General features: G+C 35.6%; 1 protein-coding gene across 2 annotated transcripts in view; it reads left to right on the top strand.

Moving 5' to 3' along the window:
* LOC134529298 (ATP-binding cassette sub-family B member 6) overlaps window positions 1–17,998 on the top strand; it is a 118,773-nt gene that overhangs the window by 23,187 nt on the left and 77,588 nt on the right. For both annotated transcript variants that reach the window (XM_063363205.1, XM_063363206.1), the window contains exons 4-5: window positions 12,559–12,758; window positions 15,412–15,562. In XM_063363205.1, the coding sequence (XP_063219275.1) occupies window positions 12,559–12,758; window positions 15,412–15,562 (351 nt within the window). The remainder of the gene's footprint in view (window positions 1–12,558; window positions 12,759–15,411; window positions 15,563–17,998) is intronic.

The following is a 17,998-nucleotide window of genomic DNA, read 5'->3' as shown; positions in this document are numbered from 1 at the left end:
GTTTCCAACTTGGCAGCAAACAACGCTTCACACATGTGCATTAAAATTGGCAAATTTTGTGCGTGACTAGATTTAATGTATAAAAATGTTTTGAATTCTTTTTCCATATTTTGTATCTCACCTTTAAAGTAAAAATGTATGTTTTGCTGTCTTAATTTGAACTTATAAAGTAAATGAAATTAGTGATCAAATTTAAAATTAGGGCTACAAATTTCAAATAGAAACTATGTTTGTGTTAGATATATGCTCCAGAAATAATTCTGGACAATAGGGATTTATTTGTAAGAAATTACTAACCAACAAAATTACCTTTTGTGTATTAACTATTTAATATTGTATTTTTCTTCAGGTATTTTGTGATATTACAAATAGATTTCTATCTCTTGATAGTGGCGCAGGTGATAAAGATAATTGTTCTGGGACACTAAAAAACTGGCACCATCTCTGTTCTGGCGGTGTGGGACCACGTGGCAAGGTGGGAATGGCACCATGTGGTCTGTGAGGGGGGCGTGGCTTCACGTGCTTGGACCACGAGGTGAGAGTTGTTGTCGTCTACTGATGAAGTTACAGGCGGCTATCTTGGTTCATTTTTCCGAATTTAGGGAGCACTGTTGTGATATTTTTAAGAATAAAAATCTTTTATCATGGCGACCGTGCCCGAACCTGGGGACGCTAATCGGCAGTCAGCAACGCTAGCCATTAGACCAGAGCGTCTGTTAAGGGAGGAATAATTGAATAAGGAATATATGCTTTCAGTTGGGCGACTGTAAATTCAAACATCAGAGGTGCGCCAAGTTTAAACTTATAGTACTAGTTGTTAGTGGCATATTTCAAAATTATACAGTCCTCTGCTGTAGGCAGCCATCTTTATTACTGGTGCTAAGTGTATTACTGACAGCATATTAAAAAAAATAATATCTATCTTTTTTTTACAGTATCGCCAACTTTGAAAAAAATTAGTTAGTCTGTTAAAGTGAAGCATGAATCTTGCTGATATTTATTTCCACCGCTTCCAAATTTAGAGATGCCCAAGCTTATTCTTCACGAACGTAGCACTATGAAGGAATCAAACCCACAGCAGTAATGACCTTTAAAGAAAAATCCTTAGTTATGACTATAAAGCTATACCCTTCATTGCTATTCCATAGCGAGCACAAACATATTTAAATTTATCGAATAACATGTCAGGTGTGATATGCTCGTGGTAAACATGTTGAAGGTTTAGAAGATCCATTTTAAATCAAATTATCAAATTAGCGTTATCCCAAACCCATTGTTTGTGAGTTTGACTGTGTGTCTGAATTAAATAAAAACAGTTACATGATACATGCTGTCCCATGGAGAAAAAAAAATGCTGCATTATTTTTTGTTTTCATGCCCAATGTCATAAAAAATTATAATTGAATTTGGTAGAACTTTGTTTGGTGGAATGACATCTTCATTTTTGTGTAATTGAAAAATATTAATCCCTTTGACATTATACAGCACCTGTGTGATAAACGCTAATACTTTGGCTGTTCCAGACTCTAACTATACGAATGAATGTTTTCAAAACGCACTCTGTTAGGATGCTGGATAAGTGATAGTAAAATGCAGGTCTTACCACTATTTGAGGGTCCTGCAATTATACATCTTAACGTATTTGGGGACAGAGGTCTATGGCGTTACCGTTTGTTTATCAAATCATCGTGAATAATTTCAATCTGTAGATTAGCATGTTGCGGACTACTTCCATTTTTATGACTAATGGCGGAAACTATAGAACGGCGTATTTATACATCACAGTCATTATGGTGATATGTGTCTAGCAGGAAGGAAGGGAAAGAGTAAAGGACTTATTAACTGAGTCATAAATAAATTGCCTTTTGAGTTACATTTGCCATCTTATCAGTAATGTGGACCCGATACCAAACTTGCCAAACGTGTAGCTTGTGGAGACCCAGGCATAAATATTCTAGACAGTGTGTGCAAAGAGCTCGATATTTCACATTCAAAGACCAACAATTTGGAACATCAAGCGGACTGTATTTTAACTGAAAAAGCATCGCAAATTGCACAGAACCGCAAACGTAAGTTAGGAAAGAAGATTGGGGCTTGGAACATTAATAAAACAATGGCTGTTAAGCGCAAGCTAGGGGCATGCATAAGATTCACAAATAAAAATAATTAAATGGAATAAACATGTAACAAATGGTGGTATTTTGCCATTTCTTTTCCCAGCCTTGGCACCACTAGGCTGGTTGATAGGAGGTGTTGGGAATAGCAAAAAAGGTAACTACAGCTAAAAATCAATCTCAACTTTTACAACAAAATTCACAGCATAGTAAACCTCCGAGAACGACGACAGGTGTATGAATCTCCTTCCTCTCGTAGCACTCGCGACTCACTGACCATTCGTCCTTGCTCGGCATTTCTCGGGAGCGGAGCGCTGATGTCACATTGGCAGGCGCGGGCCAACACACGCACGCACACACACACTTCGGCGGGCGGTCGTAGAGGGTGGTGGTGGAAGGAGGGGGCTCGCAGTGTGTAAGGGGAGAGGTGATGGCACATCGGGCTCAGAAGGGCGCAGCCCGGGACGATGTCAAGGTCACCCCCTTCTCCACAATCTCCGCCACCCTGGATGATGTAGAGGTTGTAATGGGGCCCTCGAGGATGGCCCCCCACCGCAGACAAGGCCTGAGGCTACCGCCTCACCACCTCCGCCAACAAGTACCACGCTGTCATCGGCTGCTGGCAATGGAAAAGAAAAAAATTTAAACTTTTGAAAAAAAAAAATAGTTTAAGTATTTAAAAACCAATTAATCTCCTTGTGTGTTGTCTGCATTATTTAGAAGTACCCAGGTGCTATGTAAGTAATGTTTGTCTGGATGGTGAAAGACTATTCAGGTGCATGTAATATTATTAAAACGTGTGTGTGTTTGGGTTGGGGGGGGGGGGGGGGGGGAGACAACAAGTTATGTTTGGCTTGTAAATATTACTTGGAGGCTACACATTACATTTATTAAGTAGGGCTTCTTCTACGATGCAAACCCGAGAAAGTCACAACAATCTGTTTAAAACAGAAAAAGATGTATATTATTTTTTAGCCGGTTAGTGACAGCAGCTACACGTAATATTTTACACAGGGAAATTAGTTTTATTCAACAAAGTTTGAAAATTACTTTTAGCTGTTTAGTGAAAGCAGTGACACATAACATAAAAAAATCAATTAACTCTGTGATGCTCTACTTGTAAGGGCTTAAAATATTTGTAAATGGGAGAGGTTCAGTGACAGTTATTTAAAAAATATATGTGATGTGTAAGTAACTAGCTGTGTTAGCTTCAAACTCCGCCAGCTCTGTCAAGGCTGCATACAGATGCGGTCATTGGGGAGAGGTCACCCTAATGAAATGCGTAGTCAGCTTACGTACCTGTGCACTCCCGCCCTCCTGTCGGTGTGGCAGGGAGCGCGTCCCCATGCATTGGCAGAGAGAGACCTTCACTGTACCAGTGGCAGATTCAGTAAGACTTTCGGGATGTAGATAAAACATTATGACTATAGCTGCAGAAATATTCTAGTATGGTTTTGGTTATAAATTTGACAATATGTATATATATATTTTTTCTGAACATTTAAATACTTTTTATTAAATAAAAATTACTTTATGCTTAACAACACACAATTTTATTATTATTTCGTAACACAAGATGAAGAATTTATATACTGTAGGGCCGCGACGTCTTGGTGGGTGGACTCCCTAGAGCTCAGCGACCTTGTAATCAACACGTTCCGCCTTGCCGCTCCGCAGATAGCAACGGCCTGGAAGTCTTCATGACGTTCCGAAAACATTGGTCGAGAACAATCTCACGTACGGTGCAACACAGTGCAGAGCTTAATGATACAAAGATGCGATAATGCTTTACGGTAATTTATTATTTAAAGGTAGTGCACTATTTGCTCGACTGGGCAGCTAAGTTATAGTTAAACATGGCTATACAATATTTTAAAGTTAAGAACAAAATTTGTAATTGTGGGTTGCTGTAGGAAACACAATTAATTAAGACTTGCAGGTAACTCCCTAGCTGATGCTTTTTTTCCATTTGGTTTGGCTGAAACGTGAAGACGATCGACATGACACTTTCACGTACTTCAAGAACCTTACCACTTTTATGCACTCGGGTTGGTATTTTTTTCCATAACAGCACTCTGAAAGAACCATTTTAGTCATTTTGAGGGGGCCGAAAACCATATTTCTATCAAACCATCCTCGGGTATTTTATAAAACATTGACCCATAGATAAACATATATTCTTTTTATGTACAATCCTACTGACAAAAAGTTTAGTACTTTGACTCAGAAAATAACACGAATGACATGCTATTATAAAACTATTTAGCAGCCAGTAGAGATTTAAGTTAAGATGAATTACAGCAGTGTCTAATAATGTTAACATTAAAAACACGATAATAGTAACAATGTTTGACAACAATAGTATTAAAACAAAAATAACACAGCCATAACACAATAGTAACATAATATAATAGTTACAGCATATCCTAGCAAACAAAGCCGAAGTACTCCGAAAAAACACTTTTTTGACTAATAAGTTTTAAAACATCTGTATTTAGGTTAATAGAACTCTCTCAAACATAAAAGTATGAATTTTGGCTGTTTAAAGAATCTGAAATAAACAGTGTTGCATAGCAGCATGTATATAAATGTCACAATGGGACAGCAAGAACAGATTCATCACTACTGTCAGTAGTTGCGTCACTATGTTCAGATGCACTGTAATCGCTGTCATTACACACATTTATTATAAAACCTTCCAATACATCCTCCATGACCCAGTCCTTTTTCCAATTCTTGTCCTCTTTACTGACCACGTGTTGACAGTAACCTTCCCAGTCGGTGCTTGTGATGGAATCTAAGGCCCTGGTGGTTTGCGACTGCAACGCTTGCAACGAAAGTTCACCAGAAGTATTGTTCTCACGAATTAATCGCTTCATTTTGGCCCACGCGAGCTCAATAGCATTTAATTCACAATTATACGGAGGCAGACGAATTACACAATGACCATGTAGCTCAGCTAACCTGTCTACTCTGAAACGTTTTTCTCTCGGTCGATGTTTTTCAACAAGTTCAGTAAGTGTTGTTTTCCGCATTTTATTGTCACATTCTATACCTTTTCTGTGCAACCATTGCACATTTACTGTCGTACTTGGATGGCGGTTTGTCTTCCTGCTTGCAATGGTATGGAGCATTATCCATAACCAAGACTGAAGCGGGTGGCAAATTTGGAATCACTTTTTCCGTAATCCATTTTTCAAAGTTTCCAGAGTTCATCTGGCTGTGGTGGTCTCCTGTTGTGGTGCCTGCTTTATAAATAAAAGAGGCTCCGGTAAGGAACCCCTGCCTAGAACCAACGCTTACAACTATCAGTCTGTGCGCTGCATTTCCTGTTGCCATTACACCTTCAACGTCACCTTTCTTTTGCCAACATTTCTGAAAGGTTACATTAGTGTCAACCCAGGATTCATCCATGTAAAATATCTTCTTCCCAGCCTCCCTGCACTGTTTCATCTGAGTCAGGTACCGTGATCGCCAAGCAACTACGTCAGATATTTCGAGAAGAAGCATTCGCTTATTTTGGCTTCTTATCCACACAAAACCCATTTCTTTGAGTATTTTACGCAGCGATGAATTTCCCCAACTGCATCCGATTTTTTCTTTCAAAACTGGCAGTAGTTTCCTTGTTGTGGGAACCACTTTTTTTACTGCATAAAATTCGTGGATAGTGTCTCTGATCACTCTTCTATCAAAGTCATCAACTGACAACAAACGTTTCCCAGTTTTTTTGGCCTGAAATGAATAATTAAACATGAGAGGCTCTTTCACGGTCAAATAAAGGAGTGTTATATATATATGTAAATATGAACATACTTATAAATTGTAAATAAATAATATATTAATATAATATACATTAATATATATCATAAAATCATATGTATCATAAAATATATAATGTATTTAATGTAATATAATGTAATATAATATCATGTAATATAATGCAATATAATGTGTAGCAATATCGACTACACTTGTAGCTAACAAATATTCTAACAAGCGGTGCAGAAAGCCTGGAAAATTGCCAAATGCAAAACAAACAAAACGCGGGTGAAATTACGGGGAATGCGTTGAAAAAATTATAATGTAAGTATTATTATTTAATGTTATAATTACATTTTTTGCCTGGTGTTGTTTGTTTTTTATTTGGCGTCTCTCTGTTGTGTTTTCGGATGCGCGAAACTGATCTTTGGCTTATACCTGTGTATCGCGCAGCTCTTTCGGTTGCTTTTGCAAGAACTAGCAGACATTTGTTAGCAGCTTCTTCATCACAACACTAGATTACACTACTTATAATTCCCCTCTTCCCACTATGTATTACTTTATTGTATCTTGAATGTCCTGCGTCGGGCACCATTGTTCACTTCAGACTGAGAGCGTAGTGCCTGATGTTTTTGCTATGAACCACATAGCGGCTGATGTGCGCGCGCAGCTGCTTCCCCGCAAAACGACACGCCAAGACGTCGCGGCCCTACTGTATTTAATACTGAACAACGTATACCTATATGCTACCATAATTTAACAAATGATTTAAGACTTAAAAGCAAACACATTACACATAATAAGAGGTATAAAAGAAATGAAGACCTTTATTACTATAGGTAAAAATAATTTAATAAGTGAAATACTAAAAAGAATAACTTAACATATATAATTTTTAAATACTATACAGAAATATTACTTAGTATAAAAGAATACTACATAGTAAACAAATTATGGCTGTAAGCTAGTGCTATAAGCATAATTATAATAAATATGTCTATAGCTTTGTTATAGTGGTAGTCAGCACATATGTCAATCCAAGGTGACATCTTTAGTATTAACACTTTGAGTGCTGGGCTTAATGATGGATTCCCTTCTAGAAAAACTGGCCATTTTAAGCCTTTTTTTATAATGTTTTGATAAAAAATTATTTTAATAATAATTGGGCACTAAACATTTTTTGAAAGTTTGTAACTTCTTCTACAAAACAATATATATATGGGTACACATATTGAGTAATTAATTTTTAGAGACATGTCTGAACAGAACCTTTTTTAGAAAATATAAAAAATAAATTACAGTAATAAATTTTACTGTATTCACAATGTGTCTATTGAATTTCGCTGTTATCCACTTCAAAATATTTCTTTAGTCACCTACAGAATTGTATTATATTAGTACATTATGATGTATAGTTTTTTCTTGAATGGTACAGAGAAAAACAAGGTTCAATACACATTGCAAGTTTGCACATACTACACTACCATGTTGTGTCCTTGCGAATTGCTGTGCCAGTCCTTGATCTACCTGTTTCTGCCCACACTCTACACTTCTTTTGTTTCTTTTTCTGTCCTTCTTGAACTGGAATTTTCTCCAGAAAATGTTTCCCCGTGAGTCTAGCCAAACTAGCTCCAGAACGACTTGGCTCATCTTGTGGGTCCTCTTCGAACACAGCCAAGTCACTGGCAATCTGCTTCATAAAAGATGTAATTGATAATTTTCTTGGTTTTACCTGGTTGTACATAATACACACATTAGAAATGCCAATAAGGATCATGTGAAATGCCAACTTCCTCCACCATTTCACAGATCTGTGGTTGAAAGCTCCATATGACATGCGCTGATCTGAAAGGTCAACACCAAACTTCTTAGCATTGTAACTGACAACAGCAGCAAGTTTTATTTTCTCATTTCCCCTCCTGTCATTATATGTTATCATCTTAGCCTCATGTCGTGTGGTGAGCATGTACACATCCCTTGGATCCTTCCAACAAAGCACCATCATGTTTCCTTTCCTACGAAAAATTTGCTCCCCTCTTTGTAAAGTTGGAGTACGAAGTGCACGTGGCGTACCAAGCTGGTTTTTTTGAACAGTTCCGACCAGTCCTGTCTGCACTTTTTCTAGCTGCACAGCTAGGGAAGGGCTTGTGTAATACCGGTCAGTAAATAGTGTGTGACCTTTTCCAGCCAAGTCATCCAGTAGTCGCATGACAACATCGGTAACTACATTGTCTTTGCCACAAAACACATCGTAGTTCCAAACATACCCTGTCTTTGAGTCGGATAGCATGTACACCTTTATCTCATAACGACTGGGTTTTTGTGGCATGTATTGTTTGAAGTACAGTCTGCCTCTGTAGGCACACATTCCTTCATCTATTGTAATGTCTTCTGCAACTTGAAATGATGTTCTACATTTCTGACGCAATAGTTCAAGGAGTGGGCGCACTTTGTGCAAAGGATCAAACCCAGGTTCGCCTTTCTGTTGCATGTGCTCATTGTCATTCAAATGAAAATTTGCTAACAGTGATAAAAATCTATCCCTTGACATCAAATTAGGGCAAAAGTTGCAGGAAACCACTGGTGTAGTGCTCCAGTGGTCTTTCATATCAGGGCGTTCAGAAATGCTCATGTGAATAATTATAGCAAGAAACTTCTTTTCTTCTCCTAGATATACAGGCTTCCAACTCGCTAATCTACTTTTGGGTGAGATTCGGTTGAGACGTTTTTTCTTGTTTATTTTTTGGCGAGCATACAAATTTGTTTGTTCTTTCATATGCTTGATAATATCTGTATTTATAAAATGAGAAAAAAAATCTAGTGGTGCACTGTGTTCATCCAAATCTGTTTCAGGCATAACTCCAGTTTCCCCTGAATACACATTTATGGAAGGCATCCTATCTATTTCCGTCCATCCATCTTGCGAATCTGTTCGTAATTTTCTGTTTTCTCTACTTCTGCTTCGTACTTTGCTGCCTCTTGTACCTCTGCTACCAGGTCTCCTTTTCCGTCTGTCGCAAAGCCTGCCTGTTCTACCTCTGCTTCGCCCTCTGCTTTGCCCTCTGTTTCTTGCCCCAACACCTGGTACTGAACCACTTCTAATACTCTCAGGTTCACTTTCAGAATCGTTTTCTTCATCACTGTCTGTGGAAAATAGTAAAGTGAATTAGGATTTCCATGTAAAAAAGAAAATTTCCTTATGATGAATTTCAATTACTATAGGACTACATGCAAAATCACAAGCAAAATATGCATGTGCAACAAATATTGCTTCTGTACCAAGAAATGTAAGATTCAATATTATAGTTATAATTTCTACTAAACCATAGCGCAGCAATGTTCATATTTTTTTACTGTTGAAATTAGGAAAACTTATACATACATAAAATTTTTGAAACCATGCATTATACTTTTTATTATTTTCATTACTATTCTTTTTAGTTTTCTATATACATACATTGATTGCACATCTGCGCAGTCAATTGAAACCCTATCAGGCCGATACATAAAAACCAATACATAAATATATCCTACCTGAATCTGTATAATCTGAAGATAAAAAAAATTCTGGGTCCACATCACTATCATCACATTCATTTCGCGAGTTACTTTCACTTGTATCACTTGACATTTTTGGTACCTTATTTATGTTTATTTACCACAATATTTATTTATTCACACACAGAAATCCCTAATAAATGTAACACCTACTATCTTTGGGAACACTGAAGATAGGGAAGCCCCTTTGGACTTTTCAAACCCACAGATTACAGGTAGAGAAACAGGGAAAGCCCCCAAAATAATTCCAACATATACATGTTAGTGCTTATAAATACAAAAATTGCTCCATTCAAAATAATAAATAAAAATAAAAAATGAAACGTACTTAGATACTAATATTCAAAATTTAAAAAAAAAAAATTGAATTTTTCCTTTTCTCATATCAAAAACAATCCTTACAAACATAAGAGCCTACTATCAGAAAACTGTACCGTTTATTTGTGTACAGCACTAAACTATCGTGTATGTGTAAGCCAGTATGTATAGTACGCAAAGCTGTAACAAATGTGTTTATTTCATCAACGTCGCGCAGTTGAGAACTACACTGCCACCTAGCATTCGTAGAATGAACTGTCAGGTTGGCCGAAGCAAAACAATCGATTCTATCGGCCCACATTTTCGATTCATATGCAATCTAGCGATGGAATTCAAAACTAAAATATGCAAAGGAACTTTTACTGGTAAAACGGCGGACGTAATACTACGACTAGCCAAAGGAAAGTATTTTTAGATCATGGACGTACCAGTACGTCTGTCACATTTCTCAAAAGAAATCGAAGGACGTAAAATTACGTCCATAGCACTCAAAGTGTTAAAAATATATTCTTTTTAAATTTGAATATCCCATCACCCAATACTATAAAAAAAGAGGCAGATTTTAGAATTTTAAATGTTACTACTACTACTATAAGTTTAAACTTAGCGCCAGTAGTGAAAAAGATGGCAGCCTATAGCAGGTGATGAAATTTTTCAAATTTGGCGATAGTTTTAAGAAAGATAGCGGTCCCTAGCAGCTGACTTATTTTTTAAATTTGGAAGCGTCATAAAAAAACATGGCGGCAGACAGCAGACAATTATATTTTTTTAAACATGCCACCAGGAATACACTTGGTGCCAGTAGTAAAGATGGCTGCCTACAGCAGACTGTATAATTTTGAAATATGCCGCCAGAAACTAGTACTATAAGTTTAAACTTGACGTGTCTCTGGTGTTTGAATTTACCATCGCCCAACTGAAAGCAAATATTCCATATTTAATTCTTCCTCCCTTTACAGAGGCTCTGGTCTAGTGACGAGTGTCTCTGACTGCCGATCAGCGTTCCCGGGTTCGGGGCGCGGTCGTCACGATTAAAGATTTTTATTCTTAAAAATTAACAACACACTAGCGCTCCCTAGCTTTGGAAAAATGAACCAAGATAGATGCCTGTGACGTCACCAGCAGATGACCACAACCACCCTCACCGAGCACCTGGTGTCACGCCCACCTCACCACGTGGCCCGACCACTTGGTCCCACACTGACAGAACAAAGATGGCAGCAGTTTGTTTACAGTGTCCCAGAATCATCACACTGTTCCTACTGGCTCCTTAAAAACTTAATTTTTGACTGCACAATAGGGTACGGACCATGTAAAAGAATCTCGAGTGTTTGTCATTGTTACCATTTTTATGAAACCTGATAGTTATCACTGGTGTTATTTATTTATTAACTAATTAATTTTTTTATTTTATATTTTATTTGCACCAGGCAAATAGCTTTGGCAGCACAAGAAAACCATTGTTCATAGAACACCTAGAATAAATCATTGATAAGTTCATGTATAGGATGACCAGACAACCAAATTTAAAAGTAATTTTTTTTTATCATGTCCTGTATTATGAAATTTTTTTGGATGAAATGCTATAGGTTAATTTTTTTTGTGGTCAAATAAATTCCAACTTTTATTATACTGTGTGTGTATTCTATTTTATTTTGTGTTGAATATAAAAAATACCTGCTGTTAATACTTTATCATTTTTCATTGTAATTTATTAGGGTGAAACTAGAATATCCATATTGTGTTGTATCTGGCCAGAAACTTAAATATTATTTAGAAATTGAAACTATCACAGATTCTTAAAGGCTAGTAGGGCTAAGAATTGTTACTGCTTATGTTTTGTTTGTTCTTTATAAAATTAATTTTATTTAGTGTATCATTTAATACCCGGAAATTTGGCATTCTCAAGTAATCGTAGCAAGAAATATAGTTAAATCCTGGTTGTATAAAGTTCAAAGAAAGTAAGTTTAACCTAAATTTTTGGTTTATTTTGTCAAAAAGCCACAAAGTTAAAGTTGCCTGCTTTAAGAGAGAAGAAAGGAAAGAGAAATTTTGAAGACCTTTTATTTGCTGTTAGAGAATTAATGTATTTTAGCTTAATTCAAAGTTGTCTGCTGGCATGTAGCTGTCACTCTCTTTCATTTCACTGTTGACACTTTTGATGACTTTGATACATTTCATAAAATGCAGCTACCCATTTTTTTTTTATTTTTTTTTTCTATCTTTACAAGTTTGTTACAACAGTTTTGGAATGGAGTTGCTTGACTTCTGGGTTGTAGCTGCATTGAAGGTGACCTTTTCACCCTCATTTGTGGATGTTGCAGTCACCATCATGAGGGTAGTAGTTGCCTACTGAGGTTCTTGAAAATTCTACTGCCTTTATATACTCTCGCCTGAGAGTATCCAATCAAGAAATGCTCCCCCTCTCAGGCGAGAGTATTTAAAGGCAGGAGAATTTCCAAGAACCTCTGTAGGTAACTTCTACCCTGTTGATGGAGACTGCAAGGTCGACCGAAACATCTACGATAACTTTGCTTTTGATATGGCTACAACACAGAAGCTAAGCAACTCCAGTCACTGGCTGTGAAAGTCTGCAATTTTTATTAGTTTTGGAATAGGCAGGTGGTGATAGTAATAACTAGTAAATAAATAGGATGACATAGTTTTATATTACATGTAACAGTGGGAAACTGACTCAAAAATAGTTTAGTTCTTAAATTATAGTTTATTTTATCTGGTGTTTTGATAGTTTAAACAACATTGTATTAATAGTGTAATGGTTTTGCGGTTGTGTTTTTTTTTTTTTTAGATAATGTCACTGCTCTATGCAGTGAGTGTCTTCCCTTTCTCTCTTCTACTTATCACCGTTGAGCGCCACTTTTTGCTACCCTCTGTTCCTACTCGAGGTCATGGGCTCATTTTGCTTCTTTTCTGGACTTTAGTTCTCACCACTGAAAATTTGGCTTTCCTAAATTTACGTAAAGAAGACTGGTGGTTTCACTTGAAAACGTAAGTTTGTGCATTTTACTAAATTAAGTCATTTATGGGAGTGCAAATTTAGTTTTAAGCTTTGTTTTGATCATTAAGAAAAGTAAAATTGCCAGCATCTCCTACTATAAAGTTGTTTAATTTATACAAACCACAAAACTATATGAAAACATGGTGGTTATTTCATTTTCTTGTCTTTACTATTGCAGAAGTGTCTTGTTTATCCGACCTTTGCTTATCCAACATGCTATATTATCTGACATACTAATGCAAAAAAATCTCATCAATCTCCGATAAGAATCTCAAGTTGCACCTGTAAGCGTAGTTTTTTTGGTTGCTCCCAACTCTATCGCACCAAATAAGTTACCCCTATGGCAGTCTAGACAGTGCCTGGCTATTTACAACAATTGTTCCTGTTACATACCAGTCACGAACACTTGAAAAGTTTGATGGGCTCTAAAAAAATTGTTTTTAAGTTATAAATTATTGCTATTGCTGTTTTGATAGGGAATTTAATGATTTTCTTGTTAAAAAAAATAGACATTAATGTTTTGTTGATTTACAATTTTTTAAACCCAAATATGCACAATAATTACACAGTTCTATACAAAATGTAACCCCTGGACAATTCATTGCTTGGAAACAAATTGCAAAAAGTTAAAGTTACTTAACTTCCAAATTAAAAAAAGTTGTTTATATCTCACAGTTGCCTTGAACTTGCGGTACAGTTTGAAAATGCCATTGTTCATGGGCAAAGGCACACCAGAGCCTTGCCGAAGGCCTACACTGCTGTCTGTGGTCAACAATTTCTAGTTCAAAATGTCTGAAGCAAGGTTAAAAAAGACAACACTGCTAGGACTTCAGACATGAAATTGTATACTTTACTACATTAATCTATTATATTTTGCAAGCTTTTGCAAGTGACTGAGCAATGACTGAAAAATAAATAACCTGGTTACTTCCACCCAACAAGGGGGGTTCAGGCAGCAAGTAAGAAGACTGCCTTTATACTTTGACCAATCAGAGCTGTAGTTACAACACAAAAATACTCTACAAACATATATCAAGGGACATTACTTTTTTTGCTCCTTTGTCACACACTGGTAACTTCAGTGAAAATGTCTGTAATCCACAGTTCTCACAGACTCATTATTACAGTATCCAAAATGCATAAACAAATAATTGTAAATGCACAAATATAATAAAAAAAACTTAATTTGAGTAAATTTGTCTAAAAAGACTTACAGCACATCTATTTAGAGAAATTCAGCAATCATACATCAAACCTCAACACCAGTCAATAAACTGTATTAACTGCAAAAAAATTATATCCAAAAACAGGTAGGAGGTGTGACACTTTGCAAGGCCACACCCTGTTTTTTAATTTAATTTTTTTCACTTTTATTGTAAAACATGATTATGTGGTTTGTAATGTGTAAGATTGTAACCTGGTTGGAATTTTGATAGCCTTTTGTTAACACTTATCCTACATTTTTGCTTATCCAATATTCTTTGGGCCTGTTAGTCGGATAAGTGAGACTACTGTATTTAAGGGCTATTCCTGTAAATTTATCACAATGGCTCTTCCATTTTATATTTTAGTGCAATTTGTATCACTTGATATTTTCTAAGTCTTATCTAATATAATTAAAAATTGCACAAGTTTTGATAAATATGATCACTTGAGTAACATTTTTCAGCTTGCAAAAAAGTTTAGTAATTATATGGTGACTTATTTGCAAACGAAAAACAATTAGAAAAGAGTTATTGTGTGAAATCTTTGGGAATCCAAATGTGTTAAAACTGAAATAACCAAATATGTGAGATATTCCTCACCTATCATTCCCTCATTTCTGTAATGTTTAATTCAGTCCTTAAATCACCAGGCACATTTTAATACCAAAAGCTTGCATTTGTTGGAAAACCATATTGGTATATAAGTTTTTTCTAATGAAGAAATAAACAATAAAAAAGTATTATTAATTTTTTTATATTCAGAAACAAAAGTCTTTTATCTTTTAGGCAGAATTTCTCAGGTGTCTTGCATGGTCACACAGTGCTGCTTGATTTATCCTTTGCTTGTGAATAGACTGGAATGTATTGGATGCTTCTCATTTCATTGCATTGTACCCAGAGAAGGAAACTCAAGAGGTTGTGTTAGGGTGTAATAGATGAACAAACTGGACAAAAATAATACAAATCTAAATATTTTTTTGTTGATAGTTAAATAACACTTGGAAATATTTGTGTTAGAATAATAGCTTTTATGTGAAACTGTAACATGTCATTGTGCTAGTTGAAGGCTTTATCATTGGTAATTAGTTGGCAGTATGGCATATTAAATGTGATACTGGTACAGGGTCACCCTGTGTTTTTTGCAGGTGGGAACTGTGACATTTGTTGGGGCACTTCCGTTTACTCCACCCATTTATACAGTCAAGCGCCATTCTTGACTCATTACCCCTCATAGTTTCTAATGACTTATATGACTACTAGACTTTAAGCTGTAATTCATTCATTTATTATGTAAGCGGGTTGTTTTTTCGGGATACATACTCTGTTTCCTGACCGATGCAGAAATACTCATCAGTTGGAAAAATGTTTGAAACTGATTGTGAATGGTACTAGTGTTTTGGTTTTTGATTTCATTATGTTTGTACCATGTTATTTACAGATTATCTGACAAGGTGGATATGGCAATTTTTGTTATTCGTTACATTTCATGCCTGATTGTATTTGTTTTGGGCTTAAGAGCCCCAGGCATAATGACCACAAGGGATTACTTCAATTTAAATCACACATCTTCAGAGAATATTCAGGCTGATGTAAGTAAACACCTGAAACCTGCTTTTATTAGAATTGTGTTTCTTGTTACACAGTTTTCATGTAGGAGGTAATTTTGCAATTCTTAATAACCAATAGCTTTTATAACAGGTTAAGTTTGTTTATTAAGGTGACTTTTAGCAAACTGTACAGGGAAAACGTATTTGGTTCTGATGTGCTATACTGAATAGGTTTTTTTGTAAAAATATGGGTAGGGTATATGTTAATAAATAATTAATGGGTATAACCTCATGCATATGATTAACAGCATATAATCAGTGTATGTTGTAATGTAATTTTCACAAAGCTGTCAAGTAAGTGAAGATAGATAACAATAAAACACCCGGTCAAATTGGCTATGAATGCGCAAAAGTAGTTAGTTCTGTGTAGTAAATGTCTTATAAAGTAATATTTAAATTGGTTACCCCTGGAATCACTTTGACTGCTTTATGCAAATTTGAGTAAGAATTGGTTTGTTGTCCGCCTTTGAAAGTTCGTAATTTTTACATTTCCCGTAGTAGACACAAGGGTACTAGTTTTAAGCCCTTGTCAATGTTAATTTTACCGTTAGGTGAAAAGATACAAAACAGATAAAGAAGATAGTAAGCAGGGCTTTCAAAAGTGTTCAGGATGCCTGACTAGACTGAGTTATCAAAAATAAACCATTTTAAATTTCTTTTTTAGTCACAACAAAAAATACACACTAAATAGTATTTTTTAATCACAAAATATGTAATTTTACATTGCTAATTTTACATTACCCAATGTTTGGATATTTTACATTGTACGTACATTCTAGGAAAGTAACTAGTTTTGATGAATGTTACAGTTGCTTAAGTATTTTTAATTTCACATAATTATATTATATAACTGATACTGATAGCTGTAAGCTTAGCCTAAACCAATTGCAGAACTATATAATTATGATGCCTAACTACATTTGTAGTTTGTTATGCACAGTTGCTTATCTTTGAGTAGTAAATTTAGTCCAAGATTGGTGTTGCTGAATTGCTGTTGTAAACTTTATAATATTATTTGGTGATGAAAAGGCAGGGTGCATGAGTAACTTAGAGTGCAACTCTGAAACAGAATCTTTTATTTTTATACATTTGCTGAACAACTTTCTATTTATTCGTTGCTTTTGACCACTTTTTTTCTTTTAGATAGCAAAGTACTGGTTACCATTTCTAAATTTTTGGGTAACCGTCTCAACAAGAAATATCAGTACTTATGAAAAAATACTATGTCTTTCACGTAAATTTATAACCAGCAGGGATGTAAGCTGAAGGGGGGATGGAGGGGATGTATTCCCCCTCCCCCCGATATGCTAAATATATATAAAAATCTATAATTCCGACCAACACAAGGAAATAAATTGATAGCAAAATTGCAGGCAAAGTGGTTCTATAATCCCTCCCCTCCCCTCTCTTCCGAAATGAAATTCTGTGTACGCTCTTGATAACTGGCACTGTGTTAAAATAGCGACTCACATATTGACAATCATGCACTACGCAACACATCAAGCAGGTGCAGGAAGCCAGCCTTGGGAGAAGGGCAGCTGATGTCTGGCAATCCCCGCGGCTGGGAGCCAGGCTGTTTACCTGCTTGTTCGGGAAGGTAGCCAATGCTCAACCAGACTTCACGGCACTAAGTGAGCAGCGGGTTGCATGCGATATATTTTGGAATTCCAGGCGCAAAGAAAACATGCATTCACCTTTTAGTTTGGATCTGCAGTACTGTTACCAAAATTATGTTATTTGGTGTTTATAATCAAAGTATGTATATGGTTGTATATATTGCATGGTTGTATCGGTTTTTAATTTAATTGATATAGCTTTGATATAAAATTGAAATTTGCGGTTTTTATAACCATGCACAAATATCACTAAACAACTTCTGAAATTTTCAATGATATCAATCAGTAGATCAGATACACAACTTGAACCAGGTGTACTCAACCTTCTTAAGGTGGTGAGCACCTGCAACTCTCAGCTAGAATTGAAGAGCACTGCTAATGTTTAAGTTGAGAAACATACTTAATCTTGCAAAGACACTCCTCTTTATTTTTTTTTATTAGGTATACGACACAGCTGTAAAAGCACGCTGTTTTTTTTTATATATTACAAATTAAGTATATTTTATTAGTTTATTTCTAAACATTTCATTTTAGTATTCTCATATAACTGGCATACAGTAGAAAATTATATTTGGTTTAGGATTTTTGAGCTTAGGTTGCATAAGTATTTTACACTTTGTTCTATAGCCCAATAAATATAATCCTGCAAATTGTTCAGAATCATTGGTTACAATTGTTAAGTTATTTGCAAGAAAGAAAAACCAAAAACAATTTTCCTGCAAAAATAAATTTTTTATCCATACTGAGAGAAAGGAAGTATAACAACATACTACGTGACATATTTTCTAAAATTAATAGTTTG

Source organism: Bacillus rossius, chromosome 2 (assembly GCF_032445375.1).
Source record: "Bacillus rossius redtenbacheri isolate Brsri chromosome 2, Brsri_v3, whole genome shotgun sequence".
NCBI classification, from domain to species: Eukaryota; Metazoa; Arthropoda; class Insecta; order Phasmatodea; family Bacillidae; genus Bacillus; species Bacillus rossius.
This window is presented reverse-complemented; position numbering and strand designations above follow the sequence as displayed.